This window comes from Carcharhinus amblyrhynchos, chromosome 8 (genome assembly GCF_965287045.1).
Source record: "Carcharhinus amblyrhynchos chromosome 8, sCarAmb.v2.hapA, whole genome shotgun sequence".
Classification (NCBI taxonomy): domain Eukaryota; kingdom Metazoa; phylum Chordata; class Chondrichthyes; order Carcharhiniformes; family Carcharhinidae; genus Carcharhinus; species Carcharhinus amblyrhynchos.
In genome coordinates this window covers 40,548,399-40,567,830 of record NC_137331.1, presented here as the reverse complement: position 1 = coordinate 40,567,830, position 19,432 = coordinate 40,548,399, and the positions used below count along the sequence as shown (strand labels likewise).

Sequence of the window (19,432 nt, the reverse complement as noted above, 5' to 3'; positions counted from 1 at the left end):
CAACTACAAGGAACCCTTTTTCATCTATCAGTACTTTCTATCTATCGTTGCTTTTGGTGCTTGTTTCTTAATTCTGGCCATATCCTTATGTGAGTTTGGGATTGATGTCAGATAGCAGTAAAATGGAGTGGCCAGTGGAAAAATCCAAGGTTGTCAAAAACAACATGGGACTCCTTGCTTTTATTTTCCATCTTTTTCTTCAGGGGGAGTGAAAATTTATTTGTGCAAATCTCGTCCTTTGGTTTGAATTATCAAAGCTTCTTTAGGCGCTTAGTCATTAAACCAATACCAAAAACAACAATTAGTATTTATCTAGTGCCTTTGAAGTAATAAGACTCCGCAAGGTTCTTCACAGAGCTTATTAAACAAAATGTAACATTGAGCAATGTAAGGATACAATAGGGCAGGTGACAAAAGTCTTAGTTAAAGATGTACGTTTTAATGAGCGTCCGAAAAGAGGAGCGAGGTGGAGTGGTTTAGAGGAGAAATTCTGGAGTTTAGGGCTGAGGTATCTAAAGGTGTGGCTGCCAATGGTGGAACAGTTAAAATTGGGGCTGCTGAAGAGGCCAGAATTAGAAGAGCGCAGTTATCTAGGCGGGCTCTGGATCTGGAGAAAAGTATCACAATAGGGAAGGAAGAGGCTTTGCAGGGAGGTTATGCGAGGTTTGCACAAACACTTTGCAGTACCCTGACTGGCCATGGATAATATGGGGTGCCCTTGCACATGCTGGTTATAGGGCAGCCTTTTGCCTGTCTTTTTGTGATAGTACCGACTAATTCAATATAATTGTAAGGGTGCATTATACTGGACATCCTTGCAGTTACGCAGTTGGGCTCGCTTGTATAAATATTGTATTATATAGGTAGCCAGGGAGTAACCAGCTCCCTTCTCCTCTGTTGTTGGATTCTTTTTTTTGAATCTTTTGACAACCTATAATTTTTTACTTCAGAATTTAACAATTATATACTTTGCAATAATTACATACTATTGCACTATATGTGAAGACACTCATGAGCAAAAGGATACACACTGGAGCCCATTTATTGTCATTTTCCATGAAAATGCATTAATATTTTTCTTTTGAGTACATGTCCAATATTATATGGTGTAATAATAATTTAAAGCATTTTTTCCTGTGTATTTGATGTAGAGCAGCAGAATGATGGTAAAAGATTGCTGAACTAAATGGTAATGTTCCTGTACTTTAAAAATGCCTCCAGCACATCTTTTAAAAGATATATTTCTCTGAAATTTACTGTTTAAATTATTATATCTTTGTTAGGGTGGTCTATATATTGTGTTTTTTTCCCATTGAATACCTTTGAATTGTAACAGATTTTTCTTTGTTACATTTAGGGTCTACTGATGGTCCCCTGTCAACAACATGAAATACCTTGATGATAAAATGCAACCATGGATTTAAATGAAAAATCTGACTTGGTTGAGTCACCGGCCGATGAAGAGCAAAGCGGGAGAAACAGGGTGGCGCCTTCCCTTGGACATGATCCCCAGCCGGGGTCGATCAGACGTTGCAGGCGAAAAGCAAGCGCAAAGCCAGAGAACGCCAAGGATTTGGGTGCGAGCGCAGCCTTGGAAGGAAAGGCGACCTACAGTAGAGCAGAGGGTGGCAAAGATGCGTGTGGGAGGGCCCCTCCGGCCAAACGGCAGAGACGTGACCCTTTGGAACAAGCTCAAGGTAGCAGGAAAGGTGGGACTGCTGAAGGCTCAGTATTACCCGCTGAGGAGAAGCTAGCACACACAGAAGGCAGGCACGTGCAAAATGTCGCAAAGAAAACCGATGCATGGCTGGAAGGGAAACCCAGAGATTGTCAGCATAGAACAAAGAAAGTCAAAGTAGGGGGAGCTTTGGTGTGCCCTTCTTGCAACGTTACAAAGAAAAATGACACTGCACTAAAATCTGATGTAAGCCAACGGCACTCCAGTGACAGTTATTTTGTTTGTGATATTTGTAACGTCACTAGCTCTTCCAAGGTGAGCTACAGAAAACACATTTCTTCAGTGCTCCATAAAAAACAAGCTAAAAGCGTAAGTAAAGATGCAAATACAAAGGAAGGATTTAACTGCAGGCTCTGTGGCCACTTATTGCCTTCGCGCTATGACTTGGACAAACACATTAAAGAGAATCATTCCAAACGATCCAAGGCACACATTTGCCCTCAGTGCAAATTCAAGGCTGAGAATACAGCATTGTTGCAAGCACATCTCAAACAAAAGCATACAGGAGAAGAAAGGTTGAGTTGTGACCTGTGTGGCTATCAATGTTACGGTGAAAATCTGCTAAAAACCCATTATCGTGGAAAGACTCATCTTCGCCGTAAGAACCTCGCTGCGCGGGGTGGGTATATACATTTGCTTTCCAAAAAGGGACTTTCTGGTGAATACAATTCAAAAGATAAAGCAGAAATTTCAGAATGTTTAAATGAGAGGACCGAAAATTTGCGAAGAACAAGATACAAAGGTTTTTCCCAGAAGAATGTTAAAGGCGCTGAAGGTTTGGACAAGCCGACAAGAACTAGCAAAAACCTCTGTGCGGAAGCTGCAACCAGCGATGAAATGCCACCGGCAGATGAGCAAACGGAGATTAAGGATTGTAGTGCTGGAAAGGCATCTTCCAGAAGAACTTTGAGGAGAGTAAAGGAACCAGTTAACCTTCCCCAAGTTAATCGAAGACTAAGGCGCTCTGTAAAAGGTAATGTAGTCAGCCTGCGACTGCGCAGTGCACGTTGCAAGGACGATTCTGAGCAAAGTCAGAGCACTAGAACCAGCTTTTCCAAGGAGGAAGTAGGGAACAGAAGGTCTCCAAGAAAGCTCCGAGGAAGAGTTAACCTTTTAACCTTGGACAGCAGACGAAATCGAGGCCGATTTCCTCACAGGCGGGAAGCTTTCCCTGAAGTAAAGCGAGGTGGCGGCAGGATTCCTGGAAGCAAGAATCGTGGTGTAAAACCAGTAAGTAAAGTGGATGCCCAAAAATTAGATCACCCTGAAAAACCTGAGAACCAGAGTAGAAGTAGTGATGCAGATGCATTAACTGCAAACCAAGAGGATGATAATAAAATAAGTTGCTCAAGTGGCAATCAAGAAGGAGAACCTGCTCCATCAGGAGTTTCTCATCTATCAGCTTTGGTTGAAAACGGCGCTGAAAGTTGTTCAGGGGATCGAAACCTTGAGTCCCTATCTACCAATCTAGCAAATCACAAAGCCTCCAAACCTGAGAATCCTGAGTCAAAACTAAGCCCTGCTGATCGTGAAGCCCTCCGCACTTGCTCCTATTGTGGCCATTTATTTCAGAACCGGAAGGGCCTAGAGGTGCATGTCAAGAGGCGTCACACGAAGGAAATGGTGTTTCACTGTCAGCCATGTGGCTATGCTTGTGTTACAAAGGGCGATTTTGAGAAACATTGTCAAAGCAACAGGCATCAAACAAACTTCTCCAATATTGACTGGCTGTGCGGCCTTGTGACCTCCTCACATGAAGAATCTCTCAAGGATCATGTGAGCCAAGAACACAAAATGGCTGCTTATAGCCAGCCTTGCATGTTGCAGGTTGTATCAGAGAAAAACAGAATGGACCATGTGGGCACTGAGGATCAGACAAAAAATATATCCCAGCAACAGAAAGATACCACGATAGAGCAGAACGAAAGACTGCAGCCAAGTGGGCAGGAGCTAAGTAAAATCTCTTCAAATGAAAACGAAGAACCTACTGTACCGAAAGCAAATCCTTTGATAAAAGATCCTCAAAAGCCTTCCATTACAAGAGTAGTTGCAGGGAATATATTGAGACGCTCAACGCAAAGCAGACCCCAATTACAGTGTAAGAACTGCTTTTATAAAACTAGATCTGCCACGGTCTTGTTCAAACATATCAGACTTAGACATGCACAAGAGTATCGCTTTTTTTGTAAAGTGTGTAGCCTTTACACGATTAGCAAGGAAGCCATGGAAAAGCACATTAAACGGAGCAAGCACATTGACAATGCCAAGAAAAGGAATCTTGGCCCATCGGTGGAAGAATCTGTGGAAGAAGTGTCTGTCGGAGTGCAGGATGTTCAAAAAACCATAAGAACTCCAGGGGCTTTGGGGAATGTTAATACTGAGATAGATAAAGGTTGTGTTCAGGTGCTTGAGCCATCAAAATCCAATGAGGAATTTGTTGTAACTTGGGAAATATCTGAAGCTGATGCAAGTAATGTGGAAAATGTTCAAAAAAGCAGCGATCTTCCATCAGCAGAAAGTAGTAAAAGAGGGCGCCCCAAAGGCAATATTTCTAGAACTTGTTCTTATTGTGGTCTGCTGGCTTCCAGTGTGACAAACCTGAACATTCACATCAGGCGCAAACACAGTCATCAATATAGCTACTTCTGCAAGTCGTGTAACTACTACACCGTCACCAAAGGGGACATGGATCGCCACTGCAACACCAAGAAACACAAAAACCGGGCTAACATCTCCAAGACTGTTGAAGTCTGCAAGAAAATGACTCCATCTCCTGATAAGGATAACCCACAAGTGATGGAGACTGACGCTGTTTCCATGGCTGAAGGTATCAAAAATAGCAATGAAGTATTGGAACCAGAGACCCTTGACGTGGGGAATCAGCCCCAAAGCACTGCGAACTGTACTCATGTAAATGTAGAGGGTCTTCCTTCAACAGAAGATCAACAGAAAATGGAAAAACAAAATGAAGTGGTGGTAGTTCTTGATGTGGAATCAAATGAAACAGCAAAAGATGACAGTTCATCCAATTCCAAACGGCTGAAAGAAAGCCATGCTACCACTTGTGGGTACTGTGGCTTTGTGGCTTATTCCCTTGCTACGCTTGAGTTGCACGTGAAACGTAAACATACTAAAGATTTTGACTACTATTGCATGGCTTGTGATTACTACGCTGTCACTCGACGTGAAATGATGAGACATGCATTCACTGAGAAGCATAAACTTAAAAGTCAGGCCTATGTCAGATTAAATCTGAATAAAGGGCAGGATACCAGTACAACGGTGACAGATACACCGGAGAATGGAAACCAGAAAGAAGGAAGTGAGGATCAAACAGATCAAGGGAGCTGGACTGAAGAGGAGGAAACATCAAATGTTCCTCAAGGTGCCATCCAGAAATGTATTTTAGATGTCATTGAACCTGAGAAAGCACCAGAAAGCGATGCACCAGCTAGTGCTTCCAAACAGACAGTAGCAATGCCTGAGAAGCAGGATAAATATTTGCAAAGTGAAGTGACCAAAGAAGTGGAAGATGTCCAAACTCTGCCAGCAGTCTGCCATTCAGAAATTTCCTCTGAAGCTGATTCTGGACTATTAGAGGCAAATAGTGCACACTCAAATGCATCTTTAGACACTGAGAGTCAATCTGCAGAATTGAAATCTGTACCAGTAGAGTCAGCAATGTTGGAAACAACCCAAAATCAGATCTCTGAGGCACCCATTGAGGAGGATTCGAGTAGGTGTGGTATAGACACTGTCACGCCACAGAAAACCGGTGTGACTAACAACGATATTGATTCACATGTGGAAGCCTCCCAGACAGAAGAGAGTGACGTTCAAGAGCTTTCCCGGGAAGAGGAGAGCCAGAAAGATGAAGAGAGCGTTAAAACAGCTGAAGTGGCAAGAGAAATTAACTCTAATCTGGAGGGCGCACTGAATGAAATGGTTGATCGGGGTGAAAACCAGCCTAATGCCAGTTTGGCAGAAAGTAAAGAAGTGCAAGTAGAATGTTTGGCCCCTGCAGAAAGTGATGAAGGGGGCCCTGCAGAAGATGGACACCATCAGCAAAGTGGGAAGAATTTGGAACACACCCACGTTAACCTTGAGCAACAAATTGACAGCAACCTTGAAGGCATCATGGAGACAACTGCAGCGGAGATGTCAGGACAAGGTGATGCCGATCCCCCACAAGCTTTTGGAGTTGATGAGGCTCTTTTAGATGCCCAAAATAAAATGGAAGCAGCATTAAAGGAGAAGAACTGGGATACGAAAAGCACAAATGAAATGAGTCAAGAAGCAGAAAGTGATGCCTTGGAAGTAACCGAGGGTACTAGTGATGGCTTTACGAAGCTTGATTTGCAGGGTAAGGGATGGCAAAAATATTTTGAATTTGATGCCTCCATAGTAAGGTTAAAGAAAAAGACGTGGAGTGAAAAATCAGAATGCACTGATAACAGTGAAGATAGCCAGGGAGCCGATGGAATCTCGCCAAACGAGTGGGCAGTTGCCGTCTACAAGACTGATGCTTCCCAAGTTGCGAGGAAGAGAAAAAACGAAGGATCCTTGTTTCAGGATGCCAAACGCATTCGCTGCGAGGACTGTGGGTTCCTGGCCGATGGTGTAAATGGGTTGAACGTTCACATTGCTATGAAGCATCCTTCTGCGGAAAAGCATTTCCACTGCTTCCTGTGCGGGAAATCATTTTACACAGAGAGCAATTTGCACCAGCATTTGGCCAGTGTGGGCCATCAGCGAATGGAACAGGAGAGCATCGAGGAGTTACCTGAAGGCGGTGCCACCTTCAAGTGCGTCAAGTGCAACACAGCCTTTGACTCAGAGCAGTACCTCTTTGTGCACATCAAGCAAAAGCACGAGGAAATGGTGAGAGAAGTGAACAAGTACATCGTGGAGGACACGGAACAGATAAACTGTGAGCGGCAGGAAAATCAAGGCAATGTCTGCAAGTATTGTGGGAAGGTCTGCAAGAGCAGTAACTCGCTGGCATTTCTGGCTCACATCCGTACACACACTGGTATGTATGTCTATGTTGGCATTTGTTACTTAAAGTTAATCTCTAACCCGTAAGGTTTTGTTGGTCCTAAAAAAGATCACTGCCTTAAGTGTCTCCTCTGAAGGATGGTCTGTGCAAAATACTGGATGTTCCCTTCCATTTGTGCATAAGAAAAGTTCTTCTCAGGTTCTCAGTTGTGGTCTGAGATGTAACATGACTTCAAGAATCTACTTACCCTTGGAATGAGATCACAATATAATTCTCTCTCCCTCTCACAAAGCTCATTTTTAAATTGATAGTTACTTTTAGCAGTCTTAGATCTCCGAGATTCAGGATTAAGTGTTCATATTATTTGATGCTTATTGATAAGTTCGCTCAAGTGGTGAGCATGTTGCAATTCTTTATGCAATTGTCCGGTTGAGGCACGTTACCTATAACTGATGTGTCTATTACCTGAATTCCCTTGTAATTACAGTCCATAAGTCTTGTAAATGTGCTAAAGCTCACTAAAAGCATACCAAATCCAAAAGAGAGTCAAAGATGCATTATGTTCTAAGCCCAATAATTTAAAATAATCAATGCAGGCTTCTCTGCACTTAATTTCCCCTGTGTTTTGATAGCTAATCATTCTTTATCCATTAAGTTTTTTCCTATCATTTAAAATGTAAAATATGTTTGCAGTGGATACACTTAAGATCAGGGTATGTCTACCAGGTTAAGTATTGCTGAATGCAGTTCACATTTTCTGTTTGACCGCTTGTGCTAAGTCTACTTGCAATAAAGCTAATGTGATAGCTAAACTAATCTAACTACTCATAAATGACACTGCAACCTTTAGTGTGGAGGAAGTGTAAGCATTGGTAACCATTCCCAGGACCAAGTGGAAGACTTTGCTGTTATATTAAGCTTTCTAGGTTCTTGATAAAATGATCTGGATAGAGCAGAATGGTGAGAGAATAACAGATATGAACTATAGAGACTTGTGCTTATGCAAAGCATCATATTATCTAACAAAACTTAAAAAAAAAGCATGGCTGTATGACAATTATGCTTCAGAAGTATTGCCAAATGCACAAGGAAATATTTGATGTTCCTACCTTGCTGTTTAGGTTCAAGCATTGTCACCTATTTCACAGAATTGTTACAGCACACAGAGGCCATTTGGCCATTGTGTCTACGCTGGCTTTCTGAATAAGAGTTTCACCTAGTGCCATTTTCCTATCTTCTCCCCCTAACCCTGCACATTATTTCTTTTCAAATAATCATGTTGTGTGACACTACCACTGTGCTAAACAGGATAAATTTTGAACAGATCGAACAACTGGGCAATCTGATTTTGACTTGATTTGATTTATTATTGTCACATGTATTAGTGAAAAGTATTGTTTCTTGCACGCTATATGGACAAAGCATATTGTACATAAAGAAGGAAAGGAGAGGGTACAGAATGTACTGTTACAGTCACAGAAAAGAGTTAAAGTAATGTTTTAGAAGCATAGAATGAGAGTAAAAGATAGAATTAAAGGCTATGCTGGGCACAGCTTACAAGAAGTTGCTACGTTCCAGTACCACCTTAAAATTTACCTCGAGGTGCTGTGGGCCATTAACTGCAGCAAAATTGTATTCAGCCACAATCTGCAGCCTCATGGCCCAGCGTATCCACCACGTTACCGTTACCACCAAGCCAGGGAATCATCCCTGGTTCAATGAAGAATGCAGGAGGGCATGCCAGGAGCAGCAGCAAACATACTTAAAAATGAAGTGTCAACCTGGTGAAGCTACAACACAGGGCTACTTGCATGCCAAACACCAGCAAGTGATAGAGCAAGTAATAGACAGCAAGTGATAGAGCTAAGCGATTCCACAACCAACGGATCAGATCAAAGCTCTGGAGTCCTACCACATTCATCTTGAAAGGTGGTTGATGATTAAACATCTCACTGGAGGAGGAGGTTCCACAAACATCCCAACTCTCAATGATGGAATAGCCCTGTATATCAGTGCAAAAGATGAAGCTGAAGCATTCACTACAATCTTCAGTCAGGACTGCCGAGTGGTTGATCCACCCCAGCTTCCCCTGGAGATCCCCAGCATCAAAGATGTCAGTCTTCCAGCAATTTGATTCATGCCACGTGATATCAAGAATCAAGTGATGGCACTGGATACTACAAAGGCTCTGGGCCCTGACAATATTCTGGCAATGGTACTGAAGACTTGTGCTCCAGAAGTTGCTGCTCCCCTAGCCAGGCTGTTCCAATATAGCTACAACACTAGTGTCTACTCAGCAATGTGGAAAATTCCACAGGTTATGTCCTGTATACACAAAGCAGGGAATATTCAATCCAGCCAATTACTTCCCTATCAGTCTACACTCAATCATCAGTAATGTGATGTACAGCTAATGTCAATCTGGAATCTAAAAAGATATGTACTTAGGTATAGCTTCATTGTTCTGGTACAATCTTTCTCTCAGGAAAGAATGAAAAGGCTGGATCTTTTTAAACTTGACAAGAAAAAGCTGAGGAGATCCTGCAGAGGTTTTTTAAATTATGGGAGCTTTAGATAATGTAGATCTGGGATATTAACACTCGTGGGGAAGAGCAACACTACAGGCTATCAAAGTCAGAGAGTTACCAAGAAATGCAGTAGTGAATTCAGAAGAAATTTTTGACCCAAAGAATATTAAGAATGTGGAACTTGCTGCCACAGGGAATAGTTGGGATGACACGGAAACACCACGACCTGCAGGTTTCCCCTCTAAACTACACATCATTCTGACTTGGAAATGTATTGATCATTCTTTCTCTGGGGTCAAAATCCCTAACAGCACTGTGGGTGTACCTACACCACAAGGACTGCAGCAGTTCAAGTAGGCAGCTCAGCACGATCTTCTTGAGGGCAATTAGGGATGGGCATTAAATGCTGGCCTAGTCAGCGATGCTCACGCCCCATGAATATATAGAAAGCGAATAATGTGAAGATGCCAGCCTTGGACTGGGGAATCACTGATGAAGGCGCAGTGGGGTATTCACTGATGAAGGGGCAGTGCTCTGAAAGCTTGTGGCTTGTGCTACCAAATAAACCTGTTGGACTTTAACCTGGTGTTGTGAGACTTCTGTAAAAAGAGAACAGCAGAGACGTATTTAAGGAGAAGCTGGATAAAAATGAGAGAAAAAGGAGTAGAATGATACTTTGATAGCGGTGGATGACAAGGGGTTGGAAGAGACTTGTGGAACTGAAAAACTTGAATAGCCTATTTCTGTGTTGTAAACGCTATATAAATTCTAGGTAGAAAAAGATACTGTTACTATCATAGTTAGTATGGTAACCCTTGTAAGGTTCACCTCAGAACTTCTGGAAAGGCTTCCAGAAATGGGAACATTGGAGGGAAAATTGAGTTATTGCTGTGTGTAAGAGGCAGCTATCTGTAAGAGGCAGCTATTTACCCCAATGATCTAGAGCTTGTTTTTTGATTAATTTGTATTTTGTCAGATTAATGGTTTTATTTGCTGCTACTGAGAAAAATATTTGCAGTCATCAGCAATCTGCGCACATGTTAAATAGACAAGTATCTGTTTATCTTTCCAAATGGTAATTTCTTCAGTAGCTGCCAGGGAACACTCTGGGAAGACACAGGTCCTGAGTTTAAACCTTACTTTCCATAGTCCCGTCAAAATACATTTTTGATGTCAGGGGAGTGACAGTTTTTTTTTACTGACCTGAGCAAATAAATTGGGGGACAGGTTGGTGATGCAGTAATGTTACCTCTTATTGCAATCTTGTTTTGGGGTAAATAACTGGGAATTGAAGATCAAAATACAAGTGGCTGTTTTGAGGAATTGCATCACAGTGGGTGTGAGGAGGAATGGGGAAAAAAGTGGAATGACCCTGTAATTGGTATGGGGACCATAAAGTCTTCTCATTTACACGGGATTCAGACACTCCAGGCCAATTGCTCAATTTGAATATGAAGCCCAATTATAGAGATGCAGTTGATTCTAAAGCAGCTGAATAACTGCAACGTGAGTTAAACAAAATATGTAAGCAGACAGAATAATGACAAATGAAACTTAATGAGGCCAAATGTTAAGTACCACAATTATTGAAATTAAAAATGGATAACGCAAGTGCTCTTGAGTGGTGTTGAGATAACTAAGAGTGGAATTGAAAGCGATTTAGAGTATTAGACTTGATGCTCAACTTTCCTATCACCGGAGATAGCAATCAATGAAACTCATTTAACACAAACCTAGTTAGCCAAAACAATGGGATACATGTCAAAGGGGGAGGCACCTAGAATGTGATGTCAGCTTTATACATTGAGCTACAAAGCCCAAGTCAAGCACAAAAGGCCGTTCACTCTTCAATTCCCAGTTATTTACCCCGAACGTGGTTTTTTAAATTTTGTTAGTGTCACAAGTAGCCTTACATTAACACTGCAATGAAGTTACTGTGAAAATCCCTTACTCCGCCACACTCTGGCACCTGTTTGGGTACACTGAGGGAGAGTTTAGCACGGTCAAGTACCACCTAACCAGCACGTCTTTTAGACTGTGGGAGGAAACCCACGCAGACACAGGGAGAATGTGCAAACTTCACACAGACAGTGACCCAAGCCTTGAATAGAACCCGGGTCCCTGGCACTGTGAGGCAGCGATGCTAACCATTTTAACACTGTGCTACCCATTCCAATAAGGGGTAACATTATTGCAAAGACGTTAAGCAAATTTTTGATCTCCAAATGAGTCGAGTGTTATATGGTGCGGGCTGAAAATGGAATTTAGGTCACAGTCAGATCAGCAATGACCTTATTTGAATGACAGAGCAGACTTGAGGGGCTGAATGGCCTACTCCTGCTCCTGTTTCTTATATTCCTTACGCATGAGGTTTTAGTTATAAAGAAAGACTGGAGAAATTTAGATTTATTTCAAGGCTTGGAAAGAGCAAACTGAGGGATGAACTTAAAGGGACATATGTAATTGTAAAAGGTGTGAAAATTATTAATATGGAATACTGCTTCAAACTCAATTTTGTGAGTCAGACAAAGGGACACATGGCCAAATTTAGGATATTTAATGCAAGAAATTTCTCTTCACACAATGAACAAACAGCCAATACTTGAAATTAACCTTTGAGCAGAGTGGGAAAGTCAAAAAAACTTGGTTTGTTTAAGAAAAAATTGGATGCAGTGTTTATGAAAATATATGAACGTATGAATTAAGAGCAAGAGTAGGCCTCTGGAGTCTGCTCCACCGTTCAATAAGATCATGACAGATCTGATTGTAACCCCAACTCCACATCCCACCTACCCCGATAACCTTTCACTCCCTTGCTTGCCAAGAATCTAACCAGCTCTGCCTTAAAAATATTCAAAGACTGTTTTCACTGCTGGTGAGGAAGAGAGCAATAAAGACTCACAACCCTCTGAGAAAAAAATGGATTCCTTACGTCTGCTTTAAATTGGTGACCCCTTATTTTTACACAGCATTCCCCCACAAGTGAAGGCATGTTTTCCACATCCACCTTGTTAAGTTTAATGTGATGGGAATTGAATACAAAAGTAGAAAGGTTATGCTTCAGTTGCACATGGCATTGGTGAGACCAGAAATAAAATATATCTAATAATATTTTGCCTCTTTAGCTCAGACAGTAGATTGGAGAAAAGAGAACCTTAAGTTTTGCAAGGACTAACAATGGGCCACTGAGAATTGAAAGGGCGCCCTGTTTTGAATTCTTACCTGCCCAGGTAGATGTTAAAGTTTCCGTGTAATTCTTCAAAAGAGGAACTGCAGTTATGGTATAAAACAAAGTGTTGGAAAAATTTAGCAAATCTCGTAGCATTTGTGCAGAGAGAAAAGGAGTTACATCTTGAATCCAATATGATTCTTTGACAGAGGAAGATTCAAATTGGACTTGTAACATTAATTCTGTTTCTCTCTCTCTACAGATGCTGCCAGACCTGCTGTATTGTTTCCAGCACTTTCTGTTTTTATTTCAGATCTCCAGCACTCCCAATATTTCACTTTTATAACAACAGTTCTGATGTCTGGTTATGAGATAGCAAGACAAAGAAAGAACTTGCATTTCTCTCGCACTCTTCATTGTGTCAGGACATCCTAAAGCACTTCATAGCCAATGAAGTGCTTTACTTTGAAACTTTTGCACTGTTGTAGTTTAGGAAACATGGCAGGCAATTTGTGCAATTAACTGGCTAATCATCTGATTTATTGGTTGATGGATAATATGAACATCTTTGCTGCCATAACAATAGTCACTGTGAATGAAAAGAAACACTTTTTAAAAAACATTTTAATGATGCAATGAGGTAAATGCAAATATAGTTTTTTTTGATTGGGTAAGAATTGTAATAACAGAGCTCCCTGCTTCCTGTGAAACTGGGTCCTCCATTACTCTTATTAATTAGTTCAATGTTTTGAAGTGTCAGACATTAAACTAGCATGGAATGAAGAGATGCTCTACAGGAGAACAATATTGGCTGTTAAGGATACCATTCAGGTTTGCTTGTGGTCATTGCTACTTATATACTGTTATAAAACCAGATATTGGAATCCAATTTTCAGATTTTATGTAACTCATGCTTCCTATAGTGTGGTGGAATTGGATAATATATGATAACATACAATCCAACAGCAATAGAACCTGGGTTTTAAGTCCGGCCTGAACTGTTGTGATGGAGGTTTCCATGCTGCATAAAATATCCAGTGTGTGGTGGCAAAATGGGTAGGCTTAACCTGACTCTTCACTGCTCTGGGCAGAGACGAATAAGAATTCTTGGGATGGAGGGATCCCTGGGAGCCATGAAGGATACTCTGCCATTTCGGTACCGACACAGTCCTGCCATCAGAACACAAACATGTGATAGAATGGGTGAAGAAATAGACAGTTACAAGCCATACTCCTAATCATCATCATCATCATCATATAATCCCAACAGTGCAGTTGGGGACCATTTATCCTGTTGAGTCTTCACTGACTGACAGAGTATCTTACCCAGGAACTCTCCCCCACCCTATCCCTGCAATTCATCTGCCACTAATCTATCTAACCTACACATTTTGGGACACAATATGTTATGCTTGAAGCAAACTTGAATTGCTCGGTTTCCTTTGGCACTGCAAGAGCGAACTCTTTCCTTAATCTGGGAATAAGAACATAAGAAATAGGAGCAGGAGTAGGCCATCTAGCCCTTCGAGCCTGCCCCGCCATTCAATAAGATCATGGCTGATCTGTCGTGGCTCAGTTCCACATTCCCGCCCTCTCCCCATAACCCTTAATCCCCTCGCTTATCAAAAACCCATCAACCCACGTCTTAAAAATATTTAGCGAGGCAGCCTCCACCACTTCAACGGGCAGAGAATTCCAGAGATTCACCACCCTTTGAGTGAAGAAGTTCCTCCTCAACTCCGTTCTAAACCGCGCCCCCCTTTATCTTGAGGCTGTGCCCCCTAGTCCTACTGTCCTTTCTGAGCGGGAAGAGTCTCTCCACCTCTATCCTATCCATCCCATTCATCATCATATATGTCTCAATGAGAACTCCCCTCATTCTTTTAAACTCTAACGAGTACAAGCCTAGTTTATTCAGCCTCTCCTCATAGCTCAACCCCCTCAACTCCGGCATCAGCCTAGTAAACCTCCTCTGCACTCCCTCCAGGGCCAAAATATCCTTGCGTAAGTGTGGCGCCCAAAACTGCACACAGTACTCCAGCTGTGGCCTCACCAATGCCCTATACAGCTGCAGCAAGACCTCCCTACTTTTATATTCAATCCCCTTCGCTATGAAGGCCAGCATCCCATTCGCCTTCCTGACCACCTGCTGCACCTGCAGGCTGGGTTTTTGCGACTCATGCACAAGGACCCCGAGGTCCCTCTGCACCGTCGCCTGCTGCAGTTTTTCGCCACATAAGTAATAGTCCTTCCTACCATTATTCCTACCAAAGTGGACCACCTCGCACTTGCCAACATTAAATTCCATTTGCCAGTTCCTGGCCCATTCGCCCAGCCTATCTAGATCCTTTTGTAGACTCCCCACACCCTCCGCGCAATTTGCCGTTCCACCAATCTTGGTATCATCAGCAAATTTCGACACCATACACTCGGTTCCCTCCTCCAGATCATCTATATAAATGGTAAATAGCTGAGGCCCCAGCACCGACCCCTGGGGCACTCCAGTAGTCACCAACCGCCAATCCGAATAGCACCCATTGATCCCCACTCTCTGCCTCCTATTAGACAGCCAATCCTCTATCCATGCTAACACCCTACCCCCAACTCCATGCCCCCTTACCTTCTGCAATAACCTCTTATGAGGTACCTTGTCAAACGCCTTCTGAAAATCAAGGAAGACCACATCCACCGGCTCTCCTCTATCCACCGCCCTAGACACATCCTCATAGAACTCCAATAAATTCGTCAGACACGACTTCCCCTTAACGAAACCGTGCTGCGTCTGCTCTATCAAGCAATTCCCCTCAAGATGCCTCGCTATTTCCTCCTTGATGACAGATTCTAACATTTTACCTACAACAGACGTTAAACTAACCGGCCTATAATTTCCTGCCTTTTGCCTGGCACCCTTCTTAAACAACGGTGTAACATTAGCCGTTTTCCAATCTTCCGGCACTTCCCCGGAATCCAGCGACGTTTGGAAAATAACCACCAAGGCATCCACTATCACCTCCGCCATTTCTTTCAGAACCCTCGGATGCATTCCATCCAGTCCTGGGGACTTGTCCACAATCAGTCCCTCCAGTCTGTCGAGCACCGCCTCTCTAGTAACAATAATGTCACCGAGACCCTCCAGTCCTACCATCTTTCCATCGCTAACACCCGGCAAATTATTCACGTCCTCCTCCGTGAAGACCGAAACATATTCAAGGCCTCAGCCGTTTCCCCATCCCCTACCACTAAGACCCCCCTCTCATCCTCTAAGGGTCCAACGTTCACCCTAGCCAGCCTCTTCCTTTTTATATATTTATAAAAACTCTTGCTATCCTTTTTTATATTAAGCGCTAGCCCAGCTTCATAGTTTCTCCTATCCTTCTTTATCAACTTCTTTGTCAATCTTTGTTGACATTTAAACCTCTCCCAATCCTCTTCTCGCCCACTACTCTTAGGTACTCTAAACGCCTCCGCTTTTAATTTAACACTTCCCTTCACCGCCTTCGTTATCCACGGCTTATTACCTCTCTTCCTACGGTCCTTTTTAACCATCGGAATAAATTTCTGCTGAGCACCAAGAAAGATCTCCTTAAAGATCCTCCACTGCTCCTCAACAGACCTACCTTCCAACGCGCTCCCCCAGTCAACATTCGCCAATTCTTCTCTCATCCTACCGTACTCCCCTCTGTTCAAACAAAGGACACGTGTCCGCGAACCCACTTTCTCCTCCTCCATCTGCACCAGAAACTCCACCATACGATGATCACTCTCCCCAAGAGGATCCTTCACCACAAGGTCCCTAATTCTACCCGCCTCGTTACATAACACCAGATCCAAGATAGCTCGCTCCCTCGTCGGCTCCAACACACACTGTTCAAGGAAACTATCCCGGCAGCATTCCAAGAACAACTCCTCGAGCCCACCGCGTCCAACATGGGTCGACCAATCAATACGTAGATTGAAATCCCCCACAATTATCGCCATTCCATTCCTGCATGCCGCACTTATTTGCGTGTTAACAGCCCACCCCACCTCCAGATCATTATTTGGGGGCCTCTAGACGACACCCACCAGCGTCTTCCTCCCTTTGCTGTTCCTAATCTCCACCCACAACGATTCCACTTTCTGCTGTTTGGTTCCTATATCATCCCTTGCTACCACCCTGATGCTATCCTTAATCACAGTAAAAAGTCTGACAACACCAGGTTTTAGTCCAACAGATTTATTTGATAATAGACTCACAAGCTTTCGGGGTTAGTCCCTTCGTCAGGTGAATGGAGAGTTCTGGCCTCTGTTGGACTAAAACCTGGTGTTGTCAGACTTTTTACTGTGTTTACGCCAGTCCAACGCCGGCATACCCACATGGCTATCCTTAATCAGCAGAGCTACGCCCCCGCCTTTTTCCTCCTGCCTGTCCTTCCTAAACACTTGATACCCCTGGACATTCAGCTCCCAGTCCCTGTCACCTTGCAGCCACGTCTCTGTAATGGCCACCAGATCATATCCATTTGTGCTGATCTACGCCACCAGCTCATCCACTTTATTCCGAATGCTTTGTGCATTTAGATAAAGTGCCTTCATCCCAGCCTTCACCTGGACCCTATTTGCCAGAACGCCACCAACCATACTCACGCCCCCTACTCCCTTTATTATCGGGACATCCTCAGCCTCTTCCCTTACCTGTACCCTCTCCTTAACTTTAGACCCCGTAATGTCACCTACCCTCGCACCCTCCCCCCCCCAATTAGTTTAAAGCCCTACCTACAGTCCTATTTACACGATTCGCCAGGACTCTGGTCCCAGCACGGTTCAGACCAACCCTATCCCACCTGAACAGGTCCCACCTACCCCAATACTGATGCCAATGCCCGATAAATTCAAACTCATTCCTCCCACACCAATCCCTGAGCCACCCATTCACTTCCTTAATCTTATCAACCCTATGCCTGTCTGCACACGGTTCAGGTAGTAATCCAGATATAACCACCTTGTCGGTTCTACTTTTTAATTCCATTCCCAGCTTTTCATACTCCCTCCCCAGATCCTCAGTTTGCATTTTGCCTACGTCGTTGGCACCCACATGTACCACAACGACCGGATTCTCACCCTCCCACTCCCGGTTCCTCTGCAGCCCGGATGTGACATCCTGGACCCGAGCGTCAGGCAGACAACACACCCTTCTGTGCACTTTGTCATTGTGACACAGGACAGTGTCAATACCCTTAACCCCACTATCCCCAATTATGACTACGTTCCTTATCAACTTCTCTTTGCCTATATCCTGCACCTGCATCACTGTACTGGGTGCAGTTTGCTCACCAACCTCACCTCCCTTGTTCTCATCCAGACTGGAAGCAAGAACCTCAAACCTGTTATGCAGATTGAGAGGCTGACGCATCCGGTCCCCACCCTCCTTCCTCCGGTCCCCACCCTCCTCCCTCCTCTCAGCAGCCCCCTCTTGTTCCTGACCCTTAGAGTTAGCCAGTCTAGGGGGGGGTGGATGTCTCTTGCACCCCATTGACAATGGCACCCCCTCTCCCCCTGATGAGCCTCAGTGTCTGAAGCTCAGAGGCCAGCTCATCTACCTTGAGCTGGAGCTCCTCCAGCAACCTGCACTTACTGCAGACATGGTCACTGGGAAGGACCTTGGGGTCCACCAGCTCTCACATCATACAGAAACAGCACATCACATGCCCCTCCATTATTCACTGTCGTAGTATTGAAAATTTCAACACGAACTTACCTGGCTCTTTTTCTCCCTAGCCCTTTGATCCTAAGCCCTAATAGCTCACTCTGCTTCCCTCTCACTCCACTGCCCGGTCCGACGCTGCCCGCTGTCTACACCAGGCCTCCTTTTAAACCTGGCGCTGTTTTAAAGCCTGCTGACCCACAAATCCCTGCTATCCACTCCCTTAGAATTCTTAAAGCGGTAAATACAAAAAGCCCGCAAAAATGCTTTTAAATGATTTAAACAGTTCTACACGGTAAGTTCTTACTACGAAAGTGCTTTAAACTTATTTAAACAGGTTTTTAACAGGTAATTTCTTATCTGACTCTCTGCTCCCTCACTCGTCTAACTCATCTCTTTCTGGAACAATTGCAGACATCATGCTTCCGGTTCTTTAGCTATTTAAGCCCACCTGCTATTTCATGACTCTCAGCCTTTTACTTAATTTTTATCCAGTAAACACAAGTTTTCTTTTGATAAGTAAGACTGTATGGTTTGCCAACATCTAGTTGTTTACCAGGACTTCTCCCTCTGAACTTGTATTTAAAATTCAATTTCTAAAACTAACACATTCTGAAAACTGAACTACAAGAAAAGACATGCGCAAGATAATCCTGAAAACCAAGGAGTACTTTGAAAGAAAAAGAACAACCGTTATTATTATTTGTTTCCCTTTTAAACCGTTACGCCTCCTACCCCCGTCCAGCTGCTTACAGCAGCTGCTCTCATTGGATTTGTGCATGAAGAGATCTAATTGATCACTGAATAATTGCAGTAGTATTTTCTGTGATGGGATTAAAATGTGGTTGGTTGAACAGATTAAAACGTACAAGGAAAGGACTGGGTTGGGGGTAAGAGAAAGCATTCAGGTTTACTTGATGAAGAAGTGCATGAAATTAGGTAATGGAACGAAAGAATTACAAATTTGGAATTTATTACTTTTTCAACAAAATTACGGAAATGACCCTCATGTGACTCAGACAACTTATTTTTTACAGATAGCGTTCCCTGAAATCCAGTCTTCGATATGTGTCAAAACATTCTGGGTTGACTTGCCAATTTTATTTATAATTTTTTTTGCAAATTGTCCTTTTTTTCCCTGGGTGTGTGTTTTGTTTTCATTGTTTAGCTCTCTCAGACTTAACTCCCCACGCTGCTACTCCTCCGCATTTGTTAACTATTGTTGAAAATTTGCTGCATGAAAGTATCAGAGAATCAATTCTCAGTCTTTGATCTTGCGTGACTACTTATCTCTTTCAATTTGGCATTTCAGTTA

At 43.2% G+C, this 19,432-nt stretch overlaps 1 protein-coding gene across 1 annotated transcript in view; it reads left to right on the top strand.

The window, feature by feature from the left end:
* Positions 1 to 19,432, top strand: part of znf407 (zinc finger protein 407) — a 470,331-nt gene that overhangs the window by 21,023 nt on the left and 429,876 nt on the right. The window contains exon 2 of the mRNA XM_080193920.1: positions 1,358 to 6,770. Coding sequence (XP_080050046.1) covers positions 1,415 to 6,770 — 5,356 coding nt within the window. The 5' untranslated portion in view covers positions 1,358 to 1,414. The remainder of the gene's footprint in view (positions 1 to 1,357; positions 6,771 to 19,432) is intronic.